Source organism: Ambystoma mexicanum, chromosome 7p (assembly GCF_040938575.1).
Source record: "Ambystoma mexicanum isolate Mex_15411 chromosome 7p, UKY_AmexF1_1, whole genome shotgun sequence".
NCBI lineage: Eukaryota > Metazoa > Chordata > Amphibia > Caudata > Ambystomatidae > Ambystoma > Ambystoma mexicanum.
This window is the reverse complement of record NC_090939.1, coordinates 79,028,208-79,050,569: the sequence shown is the minus strand read 5'-3', so window position 1 is coordinate 79,050,569 and position 22,362 is coordinate 79,028,208. Positions and strand designations below refer to the sequence as shown.

General features: G+C 47.1%; 1 protein-coding gene across 4 annotated transcripts in view; it reads right to left on the bottom strand.

Annotated features, from left to right (window-relative positions):
* The window catches only part of NDC80 (NDC80 kinetochore complex component), a 735,052-nt gene that overhangs the window by 394,650 nt on the left and 318,040 nt on the right, over positions 1–22,362 (bottom strand). For all 4 annotated transcript variants that reach the window (XM_069635820.1, XM_069635823.1, XM_069635822.1 and 1 more), the window contains one exon: positions 19,888–19,981. In XM_069635820.1, coding sequence (XP_069491921.1) covers positions 19,888–19,981 — 94 coding nt within the window. The remainder of the gene's footprint in view (positions 1–19,887; positions 19,982–22,362) is intronic.

The window sequence follows — 22,362 nt, the reverse complement described above, 5'->3', positions numbered from 1 at the left end:
TAGTAATATCTTTCCATAAACACCTCCCTGAAGAACCAATAAAGATGTTGAAATAATCTGGTGTGTTCCATGAGATCCACCCTGTAACAAGATAGAGTTCCATCACAGAAAGCTGCAGCAAGACCGGTTTGATACAAAAGCTCTAGTAATCGTCAAGTGAGCAAAAGATTGAGACTGCCTCACAACTGACATACTTTACAGAATCAGATTCAGACTAATTTGGGGCATTGAGGTACAAGGCTAGGAAGGCTTGAGCTGATGGATATGTTAACTATGTTTTACAGTGGACCCTTCACTCTGATAATCAGAAATATTCAAAGAAGCATGATAAATTATAAACGCACTAACTCATCACCGCTCTTCCAAATAAATGGGAGGGAAAAAGTTTGAAAGACTAGCTTGGGGAGAATGGCAGCAACAGAAAGGAAATGCTCAGATTTCCACGCCATCCCTTAACTGGAATCCAGAGAATAATATTAATTGAAGGCACATGAGTCAGGCAACATAACTGCCTAGCGCCTCTCTTGTTTGATTATTTACTTCAAACAGTGCTAGCAAATGGAGGGCCACAGAAGCTGCATTTGTTTTGACCAAATGCACATGCATACCCTCAGGGAAAGAACAGCCCAAAGCTAAACACTCCAGTGTGCTATGAAGGACTGTGGCTACCCAACAGCCATAGCTAGAGTCAGCATGAATGACCAAGAACCTACTGGAGATGTTCTTTAGAACAGGTCAAAGCACATTTAGGGGACTCCAATTACATTCATATTAAACAAGATCCTTTATGCCTTTCGATAGGAGTGTGGAGGGATGGTGGAAGCTGGTATAAAGGTTCCTTAATTATATGTGAAACACTGCAATATGCTCAAGAAGGAATTTGGAGTGGGTACAGAGTTCCATCCTATCCCTCAATAGAAGGGTTGAGGACTCCTCGGAACAAGGAGCCTAAAGCTTACTTACTCCTCTAGCAGAAGTAAGAACAATAAGGAAAACGCAACTTCAGATAAACTAGATCTTGATCGCAAAAGGCTTGTGAGCAAAGGCTGTTTAAAATGTATTTGTATTCCAATTTTTAGTGATAGCAGAAAGAAGTTATAGACTAGCACAGAGATACCTTATTAAGAGTGGCAACTAATTGTGAATAGATGAAATAAAGAACATAAATGAAGCCACAGAGGGTTGACCATCTAGTCTAATGTCAGAACCTGCTCCCCCTCGCTGCCCAGCTGAAAGCCATTAAAGATGTTTAAGTCCTTAGGGACTAAACAACCAAAGGCATAGATTGTGCTGGAAGAAAAAGCAAAGAAGAACGACACCACCTTATTTCACAAGTATTTGTTTGGCGAAAGGCCAACTAAGCCTCTTTGGGGAAGGAAGCAGTTACAAACCTTCAGCTCACTACATGAAGAGGAGACAAGTGATGCCCTAGTACAAATGACAGACATAAATGTACATTAGAATAGCTTTTTTAGCAGATAGAACCAAGGATGCACTCTTCCTAACGATGAAATAGTCTATCACTGGCATGTATTCCGCATGTTCTCTTTATTTTATTGCATTTGCCACAGTCGTCTCATAGTTGACATTTTATTGCGCAATTTGTTTTAATTCAACAAAGAAATACCCCCCTATACATTTAAGCACTCTATGTATTGGAAAATTGTTCCAGACTTGGGTGGATAAAGACATGCATTCATTTGCATAGATGACACCATGTCGACAAGTGTGAAATTCCACAATAGAATCTGAGAAACAGGTTTCAGTTTCGGCATAAAGGGGGATTCTAATGCAGGGTGATTTGGGCAGACCTACAAAATGTTGCCAAGTGGAGCTTCGTATTAGGGAGGAGGGGTAGTATGGAATACACATGGGGAGGAAGAATAGCGCAGGGGCACCACATTTGTCTTGTAAGCAAGAAACCGCGGCGCAACACAGGTTTGAATCCCGATCCCAAGCTTAGAAACCATACATGGTATTAAGCATGTTATAAAAGAACAATTATAATTACACATGGCAATGTAAGTGTCCATCCTTAAGCATCCCTTGTCTAGGAGGCCAAAACAAAAATAAATGAAAAAGGTTGGCAGTTATTGTAAAGCATTATTTACTCGCACAGGTTAATCTGAAGACCTACAAATGCTTCCCATTAAGAGTCTAAGGATACTGTAAGAAACCAGAGGGTGTCTCACCCGCTAGTCTCCAGGGATCGATCTCTCAGGTGACCAGGGCACGGCGATCGACTTTGGATCCAGACCCTGGGGTGGACCAGCGTGGAAGGATCACCTGGGAGGGAGGTCTTCGAGGAGTGGTGGTGAGGCAGCCGATGGTGAGACGCGGTATTCCCCCCTTTATTGTTCACCTAACCCATCCTATTTTTTAGCACACACCGAGATCCCAACCCCCCTCCTTTTTTTTTACACAAACACTGGGCCGAAGAAGAGGGTGACAGTAAGAAGACTATATCTCATACATCGTACTGGACATGTCCTGTTAATCGGGTCAGGGAAAGTCAGGAACTTGACTAAGTGCGTACACTTGATACCAATTAGCTCTCCTCACACGGATAAAAGGCAGAACCTAGTGACACAATGAGCAAGGCAGAACACGAGTACGAGCAGCACTTCCCGGGAGAAGGCAATCCTACTGAAGCAGAGCAACGGACCAAGGAACAAGAGCAGTGGGTCGAGGACCACTAGTTTCCTACTGGAGGTCGTTGCCTCCGACAGGCCGCAAGAGACACATGGAGAAGGCCATATCCCACATCAGAAGGCTGCATTGTGTTCCAAAGACGCCAGCAACCCTCCCAGGTGAACGGCAAAGTTGGGGAGGCAAGGCCAAACCTGTGGTACTAACCTTGACTCGTGAATTAGAAAATGTAGAACCAAGAAAGAAAAGCACACAGCTGGTGAGTTGGCAAGTGACCTGCGAGACCGGTGTGTGTTAAAGATTGAAATGGCAACAGTACTTCGCAAGTGAAGGCTGAATGCGTGTGTATGAGATGGGGGAAGAGGCAGACCTGTGAATGAACTTTGAAGTGAGGACAGCTGAAAAATCAGCAGTACTGAATAACACAGTGGTCCTGTGAAAGGAAGTAGCCCACTCGAAAGTCTCTGTGAAAGGTGCATTGTTTGTAACGATCAAGTGAATGAACTGCAAAAGCGAAGAAAGCAGAATTATCTCCTAGAGAAGGGGAAGTGAAAGTTGAACCTTGAACTGAAATTCAAAGTGTTCCTGCGGAGGTCTGTAAAGAGAACCACACACTTTTGAAAGTCTTCAACATCCGAAAGTGGTCTGAATCCGACAGAGGGGAAGTAACGTGAAGTGTAATAAGCTTGGGGGAGGGAGTCCCCTTGCCAATCTTCTTGAATTTGTCTTGAGGTCTGAGCCTGACAGAAGGGGACCAGAATGAACATTTTGTAAAATATTGTTTGAAAGGCTGGGAAGAACAACTTTAACATGGAAGGCCAGGCGGGCCACAATCCACGTCTTGAACTGTTCATGTGTTGAAACCCCGAGCCATAGTGTGTCATCCTGCCTACAGGGAATGCCTTACTCTGTGTGGTCCAACGTGGGTAGGAGAGCTGATTCAGCCACATTTATTCTTTCTAACACTGATTTTTTCTTTACATCCATTTCTCCTTTATACACTTTTTGTACAAGAGATAGGGCAGGCATTAGGTTTTGTTAGCATAGGCCATTTTTATTTGACAGACTCTACTAGGACTCTTGTTTATAAGTAGGAGTTTTCCCAACCCCAGAAACTTTATTAAAGGTTTTACAAATTGTACCTATTATGTCAGTGCCATGCCTTCCCTACAATACAGATTAAAGTAACATGGATTTAATTAAAATTGAATCCACAGATGGAAAACTCTACTGATTCCGCCTCAGCTTTCTTCGTACTTTAGTCAAATGGATAAGGTCCCACAGACATTTAGGTGCCTTTGCACTGCAAGCCAGCCTACCAGTGCTAGACTGCTAAGCTTCACCACTTGAGGCTTGAATTCAGATTCTCTCTACAAATTGTGCAACACAAAATAAACTAAAGAGACTTTCAAGGGAAGATGGAAAATTACGTGAAGCAATAAAAAATAAAAAAAACTAGGAGTTGATGTATTCTTCTCTATAAAAGTCTGTCTTTGATAGATTAGCATACCTTAAAAATATATTAAACCAACCTGTCTGAAAAGCAGTAAGACACTGCAAACGGAAAACATTACAACCAATACGCTCAGCACATTGTTTCATTTCTGGTAAGAAGGACAGGAGGCCAGTCACAAGAGATCCTTCAATGGATGACTGGAGCATCTTCATTTGCTGTTGTGCGCAGACAGTATAGCTTCCCAAGGTAACACCTTCAGCATAGGTATTTTACAGATCCAAGATGAGCGTTGGAAAATAAGGTGCAAGTTGCTGTCTTGTATCTCATCCAAGGAAGGATTGCCTATCCGGACAGTCATGCAATACAACTTTATACATTCCACTATCCAGTTATACATTTCCTATTCAGATATAGATGGTGATTTTGCATACTCCATTTGCAACTGATCCATACGCCTAAATTATTTTGTCCTTTCCAAATGAAATTCTCTTTAAGCAGCAAGTGTGTGATGAGCACTGTCTTGCTTGTATGGGCTTTGCACGAATACTGGTATCGAGATATGGCAATTTAAACAAAACATTGAAAATACTGGGACGAATCTGTGGATGTCGTCCCTTCCCCCCCCTAGGGGCAGACCTTTCCCATGGGGCGAGGGGAGTGCGTCCACAGTAAAATAGTCCCCCTCAGGGTTGTGCACAGGGAGAGGATCACATGGGAGAGAAAGCCCCTTAATGGGAATAGGAATGACCATCCCCTGAGAACACGGTAAACCTCTGCTTTGTTACACGCACCCTCTTCTCCAAAGTCAAGCTCTACTGCCCTCTTTCCAACCCGTGCCACTGAAGCTTTCCTAGGCTTATTGTGCAGGGTGTCTTGATTCTATTAAAGACACAGATGAACATTCTGCTTCAACTTCCTTTATTTCCACTCTTCATCAGTTTTATATCTTTGAAACGTACAAAATGTCTCTCTTGTAATTTATTTTTTTTTTAAACATAACTTTAAAACTACAAATCCCTACCAGTCCTCGCACTTCTGTAGTCCCTTCCTGCTCCTGTACCTCACACCCTACTTCCTGCCTAGGTCCTTTCCTCTTCCTTGATGCTCTGAACTAGCGCCCTGCAGGAAAGTCTTTTTTAGGCAACTTGAGAAGAAAGCCAACTTCCAGATATTCTGAAATCCTCCAAACAAACTCCGAACTACGGGTTGTCCCCAGACAATACTCTGCTGCTCCCACTGAACCTGCCCTTTTCAGCCGTTCTTCTGGTCTTCCCCAGCAAAACGAGAGAGCATGAGGGAAGGCATATGCGGCGCACCTCACAACACAGATCTAGCCAGAGGTACTCATTACAAATGTGCATTTGCTGGGCGGGAATAATGCTCGCCTCTGTGTCTTTAATAGAATCAAGACGCACTGTGTTGTAAGGCTGGGTAATCTTGATTCTATTTCAAGACCAGAGGCAAGCATTATTCTTGTTCAAAGCTGCAAACTACTGCATCCGCCACTGACTATCGGCCTAAAGTAGAAAGCTTTAAAGACTCCATAATTAGACCAATCTTCTGCTTGCATAATATCTTGTAGGCTGGATCCGGCCGTATAAACCTTGGAATACAACGCTCCCCTCACTGAATGAGCGCTGAACAGACCTATCTACGCCTGCCCTGGGTCATGATCTCACGTACCCCACCTGGCTATGGTGGCCGTCACCATCACATTGAATGGTTTGCTGCGCGCTGTCAATCACTGCGTCTCGTCTACTGTCTCATGTTGCATGTTCTGTACTCGTATTCCCTAATGCAAGAGGCTAGACAAAGCTGTGGTTGACTGGGTAAATAGGGATATGAGACGGAAGAACAGTTAGCATTAGTCCTCTTCATCAAAGTCACTCCTTCAGGACCGTATTCCTTCCTGTCTATCTCCAACACCTTAACATCCAAGACCCTTTTACAAGAGACTAAACATAGCAACATTGCCAGCTTACCCGACAACTTTGCTAAAGACAAATATCTATTTGATGGTTAATTGATGAACAGGACCACCATGTCGACGTCCCCTAAGGACGTGTACATTGGCCAAGGACTGTTGCTCAGTTCATCTCCCCTGGCGAGACGTACAACCGTCGAATGCTGGCCCACTGAACTCCAGTCGACGAGGCAATGCCCCGCTGATATGGCCGATCTGTAGACTCCTAGAATCCTAAAAGCTTTGCTGGACACGTTACTAAGGAGGCAAGAAAAGTGATGAAGACCCTGTCGTTTGACGCAAGTCCTCCCACTTATGCCACACAGTATTCTAGCTCCTGGGGGCACCCAGGATTCTTTGATAAGCTGATCAGCATGGCCAGAAATGACCAGCAAACTTTACTATCTTCCGACGTCCTGCATGCTAACAGCGGAAGTGCCCCCGTCGCTACCAAATGATGACACTGTCCAGTCAGGTCTGTGAGCAGATCCTGCCTCAGAGAGAGAGCTGGCAGGAAATCCAAGGAAAGTTGCCTGAGCACTGGAACCATGCGTGTGAATTCCAAGCAGGAGCCACAATCACTACTTGCACCTGCTGTCTACAAATTTTCACCAACTCCCTCCCTGCTCATCATTATGAACAGAGGGAACGCGTACTGGAGATTGCCCACTGTGCAGAAGCGCGTCTGTACCTAGTTCGTCTGGATCTAACCTCCAGCTGAAAAATCTGGGAGTCTGTGCGTTCAGTCCAGTGGTAAAAATATATGTCCCCAGGTGTTCCCTTAACCTCAAGAAAATCTGTCCAGCTTCCAGTCGCTGGCGTCCATTAGATGCCGGGAATTCCAGTCTGCTACAATGTTTAGCACAGCTGGCAAATATTCCGCCATCATGAATATCCTGTAATCCAGGCAGAGGTGCCAGAGGTCTTTTACCAACTCTGCCAGAAACCGTGACCTTGTACCCCCTAGATGGTTTATGTAGCGAACCGCTGTCACATTGTCCATCCTGAGTAGAATGCAGCAGTCCGCTCTGTCTTCTGTATACAATTTGAAGGCGAATGACCCAGCTAAAGGCTTGAGACAGTGTATATCCAAATCCATTCTTCCAGAGACCACTTTCCTCCTGTCTACATCCATGCATCCTGCTTCCAGCCAACTCTCCTGTCTGACTAACTCTGGAACGTCCCGACAATTGCTTGGCCGTTCCATGCTTCCATGCTGCGAAGCCACCACCCGTGTTCTGTCCTCCCTTCCTGGCCTAACCAAATCAACGGATGATACTTCAGACTCTGTATAAGTTGTCTGATCTTTAGTCCCTGTAGTGCTCGGTAACGTAGAGACCTTGGAAAAATGGCCTGAATGGACAAAGCCAACAATTCTACGATCCTGCCTAAAGTCCTGAGTGATATTGACAGTTTTCTTGACACACCCTGATCTCCTTCCTGATATCCCACAGCTTCTGTGCCTACTGTCGCTTTCCTGGTGATTACCACAAACGCAAGAAAGTCCATCCTCCTCCAGGGCTCCAAGTTGGATTTCTCCAGGTTGATCAGAAACCCTGAGGATACCAGAAGATTTTTCATCCACTGTCTGTTCTACCAGCTTGTCCCTTTTTGCCAGGATCAGAATGTTGTCCAGGTAAACTATGGTCCCGATACCTCTCTCTGATCACTGCCTTAACAAGCTGCGTCAGTCTGGTAAAGACCCAGGGTGCTGAGGAGAGTCTGAATTGCCAGATCTGCTCTCCCCATCTGAAGCTGAGCCATGGTCTGTGCTCCTATGCCATTGGGATTGTGAGATATGCGTCCTTCAGGTCTAGACTGGTCCGCCAATCGCCGCCTTGCCTGAGAAAGTATCTGGGGAGGTTGATGCCCTCCATCTTTAAATGTCTGTTCACTATACACCCTTTGTGTTCCTTCAGATATAACAGACCTGACCTTGTCCTTCCTGTGGACCAACAACATGTTGATGATGAAGGGTGTGTGGACTCTCACTCTGCTGAGCTGGAGCAATTCGCTGTCGAGCAGCTGTGATTCCCTCTGGGATATGTGCATGTGAGGGGGTATTCACGTCTGAGGGGGCATAACTTTTCCAGTCTGAAACCTGCCACGGTTTTCAACACCCAAGCATCGCTGAAGAGCTCGCGCCACTAGCAAACACACAGAGCCATCCTCCCGCTTACTGGTGGGTAGGTCTCCCTCGGAGGCCCTACCTGGTTGCACATTCTGGAATCTGCCATAGCCTCTACACCTCTGCATCCTCTGATATTTGTTCCACATGTTGGGAAAAATGAGACCCCCAATATTGAGCCTCAAGGTCTTCAATGAGAAGGCTATCGACTGGCTGGACGACCTCTGTAGCGGCCGGTCCCAGCAAAAACTCGGCTCAGGAAGATCTTTTTAATGGATGATTGGGCTTTTTCGAAGGCAGAGTAGGCCCTGACAAATTTCCCCATTTCCTTGGCAAATGCTTCCCCGAATAGGAGGCCTTAAGCCACTACCCCTGCTTCATAGGACGCCAAGTCACCTAGTTTAGCATCTATTTTGAGCAGTAGGCCCTTACGCCTCTCGAAGTATAATGCACAATTTGCATTCCCTAAAAGAGACATTGCTCTCTGTGCCCAATTGGCAAGAACATCTGGGTCTACTGGTTCGCCCGCATCTCTGGCTCCTTCGGCCAGGTCCATGATCTTGGCCACTGAAGCCGTTAAATCTAGGAGCTTCTCCTGTCCGCTCTTCCAGGACCTGTCCATCCCTCTACGGAGGTCCTTCACCACCTTGATAATCATACAGGGATAGAGTTCCGGTGTTTCCGCAACCTTCCAAGACAATTCTGGGTAAGGGCGCTCTGAATGTATACCCAGCCTTGTCTTTTTCCAGTAGCTTTCTCAGCCTTTGCACCACAGATAAGGCTACTCTTGGGGGAGGGTTGCCAGTCAGACGATTTGGGGTTTCTAATTGAGCCTGGGTCGAACATATCAGACAATTGTGCTTATGTGAACTCAATAGGTTTCTCTTGCCCAACTTTCTTTTAAATCTGGATGGGTACCTCTTCAGTCTCTGTAAAGGGTACATTGTTATCCGTGGAAGTGTCCGTCTCCGGGGTCCCATCCGTACCCCTAGGGAAGAGCGTAAGAGGCATAGCACTACTGACTTCTGTAGGAAAGCCTCCTTGAGCTTCCCGAACGTATCAGTTGCGTCTGCGACCCTTTCTATGTCCGTGATGGCTTGACCGAGGAGGGTAGAAGGGGGGTAGAAGAGTTCTTCCTCTTCTGGGTCAGGTTACACTCCCACCCGTCCCCCCCAGCTTGTCACCCTGCAGCCAGGGACTATTGCGAGCAGATTCCTCTCGATGTCACTCTGGACGAGCTTATCGCTATGCCCTGCCCCAGCAGGGTCTAACCTCTTGTAGGGGTTGGGCCACAGCCTCAACCAGTGAGTTTACCATCTCTTTTTAAAAGCTGTGCGCCAGGTCGCTATCAGATCTGTCTTTCTTGGCTGCCCTCACTCCAAGAACAATCCTCCTTAATGCACTTGCCACTTGCTTGCGCAGAATGTACTTTGCGCTGGCGGAGCCCTTGCCTCAACTTGCAGTCTGAATGCTGCACCCGCATTCACTGCAAAGGGCTATCCGTTATAGAGATTACTTCTTTCTCCTGTGTGTTATTTTTCTTTTTTTTTTTATGACCTGTATTGTCTATGTGGCTGAGGTTAGGTTCAGTTTGCCAAGATCTATGAACACTGTCCAAAGCCAGCTTGCACATAGGAATGAGCCCTGCAATCCTCTGTTGAATATGGGCAGAAAGCAAAGTGCTCTACGACCCACGTTACACTCCGAGAGCGTTTTTCCACTCTTCCGGAGGCACTGCATCCTGTGGGTACAGCACAGCTTCCTTTGCGCTGCGGCTCATGCATGCACCGAAGCACCATGGCTTGTTGCACCGTTCTGCTGGAGCAGCGGCTGCTGGCACTCGCCCGAGGGGGCAAACAGGCCCCTGACAGTGCTCTGATCCAAGCACTGCTCATGTTCGCGCCCTCAGCGAACCTTTGGTTTATTTCTCCTCACTCTCTCTGAACATAGCAAAAATTTATGTGTCTTCAAGAATAACGCATGCTCGAGCTTACACTATATATACTTGAGCTCAATGCACTCTCACCATAATAACATTTCCATAAGAAGACCGTATGCATCTCAGAGAAGAGCAGAAAAGGAAGAGGAAAGGACCTAGGTAGGAAGTGAGGTGTGAGATCTAGGAGCAGGAAAGGAATACACGAGTGCAAGGACTGACAGGGAGTTGTAGTTTTTAAGTTATGTTTAAAAAGAACAAAATAACTAAACAAAAAAAAATAGATATTTTGTACGTTTCAAAGTTTGAAGATTTAAAACTGCACAAGAGTGGAAATAAAGTAAGTCTAAGCATAATGCTCACCTCCTGTATTGACATAGAATATCTTTAATTGTAAAGTCAGCCAACCTGGTATGTTAGACACGACTAAGGCACCAGAAAAAACAAACAATGTGCTTTCCACATAGTTCCAATATAAGTACTATGAAGATGATGATGACCAGGAGTATGAAGATCACACCAGAGAACCGGAGTTAACGGTCCAGTCTCCAACGGCACTGGTGTGGTCAAATGCAATACAAAATAGCAAAGGGAAACCAACATGGAGAGCGCCATCATCCAAGGAGAAAACCCAGGAGACGCTGACCCGCCGAACAGGGAAGCACACCATGAGATACAGTGCACGGAGGCGAATGGGAGCACGACAGTAGTCTAAGACGAAGGAACTAAGTCGATCGCTGCCAAAGAACCCCTGCGGGCATCCCAAGGAGCTGCTAGAAACCCAAACCGCAGCCTAAGAAGAAAACAGTAACCGGAGGAGCAGCTGCTGACGAGAAGAAAAAACCAGAGCGCTGTTGGAGATGGAAAACAGCCAGAGAAAGGAGGAACCAACAGCAGAACCGCTGCCGACCTGAGAGAGCACCCGAATGCTACCGGAGCCTCACAGCGGAGCACCGCTGCTTGGAAGACGAACTAAACAAACATGTACACAGGCAGAATGAGAGGTGCTGGAGTTCCGGGAGTACTCAGGGAGGTTCGGGGGTGGTGGGGGGAGGGGGGTTTAGAACAACTGCAGAACACAAGTTAAGGGGGACTGGGACCCTGAGAGTAACAGAGAATCAAACGCTTGGCAGGAGAGTAAGCCAAGCAGGCAAGAGACATTATTGCGAGACTGGGACCCGCACCCATATGGGTGCCAGAGAATAAGAGGGTCTGGTACCCTGAGAGAAACAGACAGTCCAGAAGGAAATATATGCTTGGAAGTAGAGTACAGCAAGCTGGTATAACAGATCATTGCAAGTCTGGGACTCGCAACCATATGAAGATCTAAGACTAAGGTGAAGCTCATTCAAGAGAGTCAGCGGGGGTCAGGGACCCAAGAAGATAAAAAGGAGGAGATAAACAGTGACTATCAGTGGGGACACTGTTGCGCACTGAGCTGGTGGGATCTATGTGATCACTGCGCCGCCCATAATGTCTACTTTCAAAAAGCCGACTTCCATTATGGCACGGCCACTTACCTTTTTGGCAGCACACACAGAAGTGTGCCATCGTCTCAACTGTATCCCTGCAGCATCAGTTCTGTCCCACTTATGTGGGTCTGAACTGGTGCTGCAGGGTTATTTTTTTGTTTAAAAAAAAAAACATGCATCTTTATTGTCCCCCGCTACCATGTAATGGATGCAGATGACACCCCCACAATCCCTGACCCCCATTACTCCGACTAACGGGAGCAGGGGACAACCCCGCTTCCATTAGTCGGAGTAATGGGGGTCGGGATATTAGTACGGTGCAAAGGTGCCATATTCGGTATAGACAAAATTTCCAGCTGGTGACTACCTGATTATTGAAGCTCCAACCCGACATTAATCCTGCAGACATTTATCCTGATTCGGAGCCAACTACGATCCAAATAACTAGATTTACTTGTGGCCGAAGGACCAGGGGGTGACTGGCAGAAATCCCCTGAAAAAACAGATCGATACGGCCGAGAAAATCTGTGGTAACAGCTGACCGGGTCTGTGCTGCGCCGCAATCTGCTTCTGAGAACCAGGCGATTCGATACCAGAGGCCGCTGAAAGGACTCAACTGCAGGCCCTAAGGGAGAGGAGCTACCAACAAGAGACTGGCGCCAACTCGCTACGCAACTTACTCGCTGAACAGACACCACAGTAACGGCAAATGTTACCGGGAAAGCACGGACCGTGAATGCCAAGTCGATGAAGTGAATAAATCCCCAAGTTGCACCCTCCTGGGTGACTGCACAAGGTGAAGACCGTGTTGGGCTGCACCTGAATACCCATGGAATCATAGCCGCTGCCAGAGCGATATAATGGGAACTAGCTACGCCAGTGACCCAAATACATCCTGTCGCTGCGAATTGGAAGGAGGGCGCAGCGGCCGTCGCCATGGCCACCTACCCGGGTAAGTAGGGGAACATTGGCAACCCACGACGGCCCGAGGTGCGATACTACGCACAACCGCAGTAAACTGTGCGGCCATAAAAAGCTGACGAGCCGAGGCCTCGCCCCGTTCTGAGTGTGCATGTGAACTACAAGCGGCCGACCTCAGGGGCCCAACTGCGCTGACTGATTACCTGGCCCTGTACCACTAAACGACAACGCATGATTGAGACCAGGTGCTAGCCATTGTATCAAGGGAGGTGCTGCAACCCAGCAGAAAGGAGAGAGTGGGCATCACATCTGACACAATAATCATACTATCACACTGCGAACTTTAATAAATGTGATACCTCAATATAAATACTGCCTGAACAATCCTGATTATATAAGTGCGGTACAAATGAAACGGAGTGCAGAAAGCTTGTTCGAACAAAATTGAGTTATTGATGAGGAAAACGTAAGGGCAACCGATATAAGCTCTGTGATACATCTCAGGACATAATCAGCCCTTTGATTTGAAAATACGTATGGACGTGCGATACGCTTGTGCCATTACATATCAGACCTTCCTGATACGTAAGAAAAACCGAAGTCCGGCTTTGCAGGACGGCGGTGGGGCTTCCACTTGGTTACCCAGGCATAACTCTGACTGACGCACCAGACCACTAAAGAGCAGCCCTACACCACAGCGGTGAACACGATAAGGGTGGCGACCTAAGACATTACATCCTGAATCCCACCGCCAACGTATAAACGGGAAATAACCGCAAAATATCAGCGGTGTAAGGCTGCACACGGATACAACTAATCCTAAGTGTCCACACGACGTGGGAGAACACAATCCATCTTTTAGGTCTGGGAAAATAGTGGATACGCCCTGACCCACAATAGGCCAAGTGTGGAATACGTGCGCCTGGACACGGGAGTTGAAGGTTGTCTGAGGCTGCCCCTACCCTGAGTGCCCACTGACATACCGGGGCCCATCCCAGCAGCACCCGGATCCGAGGCACTGCCCGGGGCACTCCCTCTCTTCCTCCCACGCTGACGCTGGCAGCCCTTGATATCCCCCCAACCTGACGGGAAGCACCAGACCGCACCCAACTACTCTGCACACGACGCACAGCCCCCATGGGTGCCGACAGATTGGGGGTGAGTGATCCACCCTGGGTGCAACCGAGAGATGCCTTATTGCTATCAGAGCGACTACACGTCCTGTTGCTACCACCGCTCCTGACCCACTTCAGTATCGATAGGACCTAGACACACGCACAGCTCCCCAACGCCAGGACCCATCAAGAGACTGATAAGGCACATTTGGGCCCAGCGCCTCACCGAGACCGCACAACAGCTCCATGGGTAAAGATAAGGTCAAAAGGCAGGCCCTACAGAGCAAAATTGACCTTTTTAAACGATAGGGGCCCCTCCCCGACACACAACGCAAACCCCTGATGGTGGAGAACCCACGGGGGAAACCCAAACTCTCCAATTTCACTTACCAACGTCATGAAGGCGATTGGCGACTCGAGGACGTCTCTACAGCTGAGGATAGGAGGGCTGTCCCCGGACGTTTCCTTCCTCCGCCAAGACCTACACAACCTGTCGTCCAGAGTTGGGGAGTCGGAACAAAGGATATCTGACACGGAAGACACAGTCCGCCAATTGGAGAAGCAACTGGCAGCAATTTCCAAAAAAGTCGACCAACTCTAATACTGTGCAGAAGACAGCGAGGGAAGGTTGCGATGCAACAATCTAAAGATTCTCGTGTTCCCGGAAGAAAGAAGGCGGCCCTAGCGTTGAACTTTTCCTGGACTGGCTTGCCCATATCTTTGCTCCCAAGAAGCTGTCCAAGTTTTTCTCCATCGAGCAGGCGTACAGAGTACCCACTGGGCGGGCCACCCCTGGGGCCCCACCAGGGACAATTATTGCACGCCTTTTAAACATCCGGGATGCTATCCTCCAGATGGCCCGCGCCTCCAGCCCCGTCACATACAACAGATACCGCGTGGGGTTCTATCCGGACTACACTCAGGAGGTCCAGAAGGCCCATCAGTCCTTCAACTCTGAAGAGAAAGCTCCAATTCTTGTCAATTAAATATGCCCTTTTCTTCCCGGCACTACTCAAGGTCCATCATGAGGGTGCCACCCATCTGTTATACACTACCAAAGAAGCATGGGAATGGCTCAAAACTCAAATCCTCAGCGGCCCTGGCCCCTGTCGATCGCCTCCTGGGCCATCCGGACAAAAACCTAGATCCGAACAGACCCCACACCGCTCAACCCCTGCTGGCCCAGAATCAGAGTCGGCGCTGCACCCCGGTAAGAGCACTACAAAGAACAGATGAACGCTCCCACACTGTGATGCCCGGGTGGCAACACAACTACCCAAGGGGTCTGACCCTGCGGCCGCCACCTGCAGCCCAGAACAGGAAGCAAAAGCAGTGGCCTAACCCCCAGGGGAGCTCCATGAATAAGTTCTTATTGTTTATGGTTATATGTTTGGACAACAGGTGCTTCCGGTTTGGAGGGGAGGGTGGGAGATGTACAGGGTTGGGGGGAGTTCACAGGTGTTGGCTACCAAGAATTACAGATCAAGAAGGCAAGGTAACTGTTGTTGGCGGAGGAAGTGCAGACACTTCATCCGTTGGGATTGGAGCACCCAAAATGCCCTGGTTCAAGGTTCGCAGTTACATGGCAGCCTCCAAACATGCCCTTGAAAATGGTACATCCGGAAACTCAGAGCTTATATCACATACCCACATGGCAGCAGCGGGACCAATGTGCAGGGGACACCGGGACAGGGGACGGATGATCCTTTTTGATATTTCAAAACGCTGCACACGCGCTTAGGACGCACGCTGATAAACTGTCCCTATTGACCTGGAACTTCAATGGCCTTGGTTCCTGTGTCAAATGCAGACTAGTGCTCCAGTACCTCAATCGATAGTCACCAGATATAGCCCTCCTCACAGAAACTCATTTGATCGGAACCGGCAGTGGCTTCTTTAAAACGTCCAACTACCCGCACACATACCAGGCTGCGTTCTCAAGAGGTGCCAGGGGCACGATGGTACTCATTCACAAACGAGTGCCGGCGCGTAGTATGGGAGGGAGGCATTGGACTACCATGCATTTGCATACTATTTAGCAGCACAGGCGGGGGTGGTAAACGAATGGCTACATGGTGATGCGACACTACCACATAGCCACATAGAGACAGCGGCTATGCACCCCGTACCACCCCTCCAGGCCCTATACGCTAACAACGGAAGAGTATCGAAATTACCAAGAATGTCACTTCATACCCACCATACCTGGAGGGAAGCACTCTAACATATTGGCTGGGGAGCAAAACCAACATTACCCCAACCCTTATGGTACAATGCGCACCTCCCAGTAATACAAAGAATGGGCTGTTTCGAGAACTGGGAAAAGCAAGGGATATGCACACTGGCACACATAATCCAAGAGGGATGCCTACTAGAGTTTGAAAACCTGAACGACAAATTTGGCCTGATGCCTATGGACCGGTTTAGGCATGCACAACTTGCTCATGCCATACACAACCAGTTCCCGGACATAATTACTATACCTCCATTCATGTTCCAATAATCCAACATTCTCCCGCAATGTATCAACCACAAAGTCACTGCCACGCTTCACCAGGCACTTAACTCTTTTGGAACTAAGGAGCTTACTAATTTGAAGGAGAAGTGGGAAAGGGACCTGGGTGAGCTGGAACCGGAGGACTGGGTAGATGCACTGATGTTCCCCCGAGAGATAGGTATTGAGGCTAAACTGAGGCTGATAAAACTCGGAATACTCCACTGCTCCTATTATCATCGGACAGCCCTTGCCGAATGGGGAGGGACCCGGGTTGAGACTGGTCTCTGATGTAAATGGGGAACGGGCACCTTCTTACATATGATCTAGGACTGCGACATGTTACAATCCTTCTGGGACGAATGCACCAATAAGATTTCCATCATAATAGGATCAGCAATTCCGAAGAACCCCAAAATGACACTCCTGGGGATCTGAGGAGAGGTAGAATTCACCAAATATGAATAATTGTTCCTAGCGGGGGCATTGGGAGCGGAGAAACAGCAGATTGCTGCAACTTGGGGTTCAGCAGAGTTAATCTGCCTGAACCAATGGATCAACGAAGTAAGTAGGTGCGCATCTATGGAACGCCGCATCTAAATGCGAGAGCCTGCCCCCGGAAATATGAGAAGATATGGGGGAAATGACTAGATGTGTACTGAGAAATGTCTCACCCCCCTCCCCCAAGAATCCCCTCCCTCCTTTCTCCCCCCGCTTGGACATCCGATGTACTTGGAACTGCCATCCGTTTTCGTTTTTCTGATATATCCAATGTACCCCCCTGACCCTGCTGCCTCTTCCTGTCATTTCTGCCGTAACTTTCAGTTGAACGCCTGTGTTCATGGTGTTTTGTTGTATAAACCCAAATAAACAGTGTTATAAAAAAATTACAAAAAACAGTGACTATCATTTATAATTTCCTGGGGTGTGTCCGGCAGGAGAGTGAACTAGACATAAAACCTCTGGGATGTTCACAGGCTCTCTGTTTTTTTGTCATTTTGCAAAAGTAATGGAAACCACATAAGGAGGAGACGAATTCCTAACTTGCCGAGTACAACCAGAAGGAATCCAGGGGAAAGGAGCTAATGCCTACTCATTGGAATACTACATTGTGAAAAAGGAACATTTCTTTTGTTGTTTTTGACAACCTGAGATATTAGGAACTTTTCTGTTGGCAAGAACTGTCCTTTCCATTTTAGTTCTGAATATAACTTCTTGCACATTAGATTTAAGCTATTAGTGTCAGGGTCAGAAGCAAACATTTTGAACACAGCAGTGACTATTTGTTTGACATCCTGACATTTACTTTGAGGCAGGGAAATACCTCTAAGCTTTAAGGTTAGAGGTCATTTTGCCAACCCTTTTACTGTTTAATAAAAGTTTATAACCAAAACTATGTCACTTTTGTGGCCAAGCCTTACTTCTGCACCTTTCCAATATTTTCAGATTGAAACGAGAATTCATCCTCAGGACCACTTTTTCCCTGAAGAACTTCAATAAGAGTCTCTTGCTGATAATGTCTGGGTTTCAGAAAACCTTACTGTCCGATATAATAAATGGCACTTTCCATGGTGAAAGATTTAACTCACAAGAATACATTGATTCAAAGAATTGACTTATTTTGATAACTGTGACAAAGTCCTCTGTCAGCCCCTTGCGGAGATGGTTGGGGTGGCCAAGGGGACCTGGCACCACCAACTGCAACATAATGCTGGGCTCTGGTGTGGCATCGGACAGTTCACTGGGCAACTTTACCATGCATTGGCAAGGAGTCAGGGTCTTGTCACATTGAGCCACAGTATGGTGCCATATCTTTAAAGGACACATTTAAAGAAAATGTCTCCCCAAGTTCTGCAGCCACAGGGAAATGCTAATAGGAGTTTAAAATGCACCAAAGAAAATGTGCACTCCAGCCAACGAGGAGATTGGAGACTGGCCAGCACAGAAATGCAAAGGACAATAAGGTACTGAAAGGAGAAGTGCGCACGGGTATCCATGCTTCAAGATATTCACTTAGGTGGGAGAGGGAGATGAGTGGTGGTGCTCCGCACAGCATCACCCATCCTTGCATGCTCAGAATCCAGATCCAAGATGTCACATGCGGCACGGCGGGAGGAACACAGCCATGTAACAAGTCCAAACCAATCACAAAACATAGCAAAATATCCAACACACCTGAAAGACAAGCATCATGGGAACTGCCGTGAGGTGGGGGCAAGCATCTATTAAAAGAAAAGTAATTATCATGGGGGTATGGTTGTTAGAAACAGCAGTGAGTTTGGAGGAAGCTGTAGGAGAGAGCAGAAAGACTGAGCAGTGGCAAGAGAGGAGGGTGAAATGGGAGTAGGAACATCAGTTTAAACAAGGAAGGCGACATGAGGGGAAGATCATCAATAGGAGAGATGTGGAGGGTTGAAGGAGACGAGAGGAAGAACATGTGACATAAGAAGAGACATTGAAGAAGTTAGAGGCGGTACTCAGGAGGAGTAGAAACACTAAGAGGTTGGCAAAAAGAAAGATGTTGGAGGAGAGGGTGTGCCGAGCCCATAGTTGAATGAATTAATACAGGTTAGTAGGGTGAGCCCAGAGGCTGTGAATGCGATCCAGGGCATGGTGGAGGAACAAGCATATGGCAAAGTGTTGAGGAGGTACAAGTGACGCATGAGAAATGTGGGGAGAAGAGATGGACCAAGAAAACTTCCTGTGTAAAACCACATGGCAAGATATCGAGGACAACCGTAAAGGACAGTACCCTGAGGCTCCTACATATCACCCAGTGAAGGCAGCCTGATAGCCCCCTATTTGGCTAAGAGTATAGGCCCAGGTGTAAAATCCCACGTAATCCAATGGGTGACTGCCAGATCCGGAACAGAAAGCGAGGAGACGTTCTCACCACTAAAGTAAGAGCAATGAGAAGAACTGAAAGCAGGAAGATCAAAAAAGAATTCTAGGGCCACTTCAAGCTGAGTGTCGAGGGAGTAACCCATTTGGAGAATTCTAGACATGTTTATATATCGTCTAATAAAAGCCTTGTACTAATTGAGCTCTGTGCAATCTACATTGCTTTGTGACAACAATGTCCCCTCTTCCCCCCATGTTGCAGATTGATTACAAACTGGAAGAAACTTGAAAAGCAAATCATAAAAAGACTCCCTCATTGCAGGATAACATTTGAAGGAACTCACAATAAACCTGCCATGGGAATATGGTTTTTGTGCAACATCCAATGATTTTTGATACGGATTAAAGATGGCCAAACTCTGACTTTTGGATTCACCCTCCATATTAGGGGATGCAGCATTGTGATGAAATAGCCTGCCTTAGCATGCAATGAGGAAAGTGGAGATGTGGCTCTAGAAACAGCAGGATGCAAACTGCACCAAGAACCAGTGGCCCACATAAACATATCACTGACAATACACCAAGAAATCTTCCTTCGCAGCATGCAAAAAAAAACCTATTACACCGTGCAGTGGGACTGTACAATTTCGCGAAGGCATAAGGGCTGAAAACTGGGCACATTCTTACAATGAGGTAGAGAGGCTAAAACTGGCAATGTTAATCAAAACCTCTCAGGACGTTACAAGATTTACCAACATGCAAAGATTCCATGCAGAGACTCCAGTTTCAATCACAGAGACTTAAAAAGGTTAACACAGAACCATAGGTACTTTATGTCAGAAGTCGCTCAAATGAAGAAAGTGAAGTCATGTATAACCAAACAGTGTCACCTCCCATTCAGATATGACTTACTTAGTTTGCTGCAGGTTTCATTACTAATTTCATCAAAAGAGTCACCACCTTGCATGAACAAGGAGTAGCATTTTGTAGTAAATTCCAGAAAAATCTGAAAGAGATAGATGAATTTCAAAACTTAAAAGCAAGTTCAAAACATTGGAAACTATATACCTGTACAAGAAACATGATAGCCTTTTGCCACATCGATAAACAGATTTCTAAAAGGTATTTTTCAGACATTTGTCCAGAATAAAAGAAATAAAGCAAACAAGCATCTACAAAGGTAATAGTTTTGGCTTTTGTATAGTCAAAGGTATTCTAGGTTTCAAGACACTGCCACCAAATACCCAAGAGCGCACCATTTGCCGGGTATTAGAACTATATGCCCAGATATTGACACAATATGGCAACTTTACCATCTTCCTACAATCATTTGCCACACTTTGCAATCATCTGACCTAGGTATTAGTATCATATTCAAAGTATTGCCATCAAATGCTGAATTACTCCTACCATTTAGGTAGTCCAACCTACCACCAGGTATCGTCATGAATTTCCAAGGTACACATCTGGCAGGAGAGGGGGAATGCAATCCTTTTCTTATGCTCCTATTGGTCAGCAGCTTGAAAAGAAAGGAGCATCCCCCTAACGCGTGCCCAGTCAGATTGTCAACCCTGTTACTAATGTAGCAGGTAAAGAGGCAGGCAGGACAGTGGAAAAGCAGACCATGTGCTCTTCTCTGCCGGACAGGGGCTCTGCACTTAAGTCACCAGGAGGTGCAGTTCACTCTGTAGCAAGGGGCTTGTGTAACGCTCACCTGATTCCCACGGAGGCGCAGGTCTGGCTTCGAGTGCTGATGCTTCTTCTATGGTGAAGCGCAGGACTCTGAAGATGGACTCACTGGCTCGCAGGAATATTCCCCTGTGTGTGAAAAGGGAGTATTACCTACTGACGGAATAATGCTCAAGCCTCCCACTCCCTTCCAACCCTCCACGATACCCTTCCTCGATTCCCCGTGAAGTCTCACCTTAGGGTTTGGCAGGACGAGTTCTCCATCCTGCTTCTGATGCAGGGGCGCGTTGAAACCCAGTTACTTCACTGGATTGAGGTTTGATGGGAGTTCAAATAAGCTTGACTATTCAGGTAAGGCGCTGTAAGAGTTCTGTAGCAAGTTCAAAAGTTCAAGCTTAATAATAATGTTCATTGTCTTATTGCAGCAAGCGCTAACGCTTATGTCTTTTTCCCCTTAGGGGCCGGGGTTCGGAATGCCGGAGATATGGCGCCGACCCAAAGAGAAACGTGCAGTTCCAGTAAATGACAGGTAAGTTCTGGATGAGCGTTCGGGTAATGTCTTTGCATTCGCTCATTCAATGTCTGTCTTTTTTCCCCATAGGGGCCGGGGTCTGGAATGCCAGGAAGCGGCAGGACCCGAAATGAAATGGGAATGACCCAACAGGTAAGTCTTAGAAGGAAACTGAGCTTTTCCTAGTCCCTTCCTTCTCTCACCTTGTGTTCTTGTCTTTTTCTCTCTAGGCTCTGGGAAGTGGCTGCGGATCCGGATGATCGCTGCTGAAGATGGAGGTGCCCAGGAAAGGTGAGTGAAATGCAGCGCTGCAGCGATCGAAGCGAAATGCTTTTAAAATGATGTCTTCCCTTTCAGGATCGTCGGTGTGAAGTCTCCGTGATGCAGCTTTAGCAGTACCTTTCTCTCCAATTCTCTCTTAGCAGGTGACCCAGGATGCTGACAGGCGTGGCTGAAGTCCAGATGCAGGAGCTGACACGGTGAGCGTCCAGCTGCGAGGAGCAGAACAACGCGAAGCGCGAGTTGCTGATCGGGCGTGGTTTAAATAGCTTTCGAAGAAGTTCCAGGTATGTATCCTTCCACCGATCAGGTATGTATCCTTCCCCGACCACACCCAGGGGAAAGTAGTTCCACAGGTAAAGTAGTTCCATTCAGGCCTCAAGAGGGCCTGGATGTAGCAGCATGGTCTGCATCAGGTAAGTGCACCTTAAAACACTTGAACACATGTCTAGCTTTATGAGCCTGGCGCCTAAGGCGCCAGGACAGGGGTCCAACATGAGCGTGGCGCCTAAAGGGCCAGGACTGTGTCCAAAGGGCCCCAGCTTAGGCCCGCTGGCACTTCCCTGGGGGAAATGATGCCTGCCTCTGGGGTTGCTGGGTCGGACCTGGCTCCTTGGAAGTAGGCATCATGACAGCTTGCAGCCTGTGCTTCCTTCCATAAATTCAAAGAAGCAGCCAGAATACAAGCACATCTACATAAGAAACCAATACGAAAACTGGTGGGTATACACAAACGGAATCATGAAAACAAAGTGAAGCTGTGAGAATACCTTTTGAAAATAATTCCCTAAACATGGTGGAATAAGAATAGAAACAGATATTTAATTACAAAATAAAATACAGCAAAACAAAAAAGAAAATCAAGCTAAATAAAACATTTCGTTATTGTGACTTCCTTCATTTAAAAC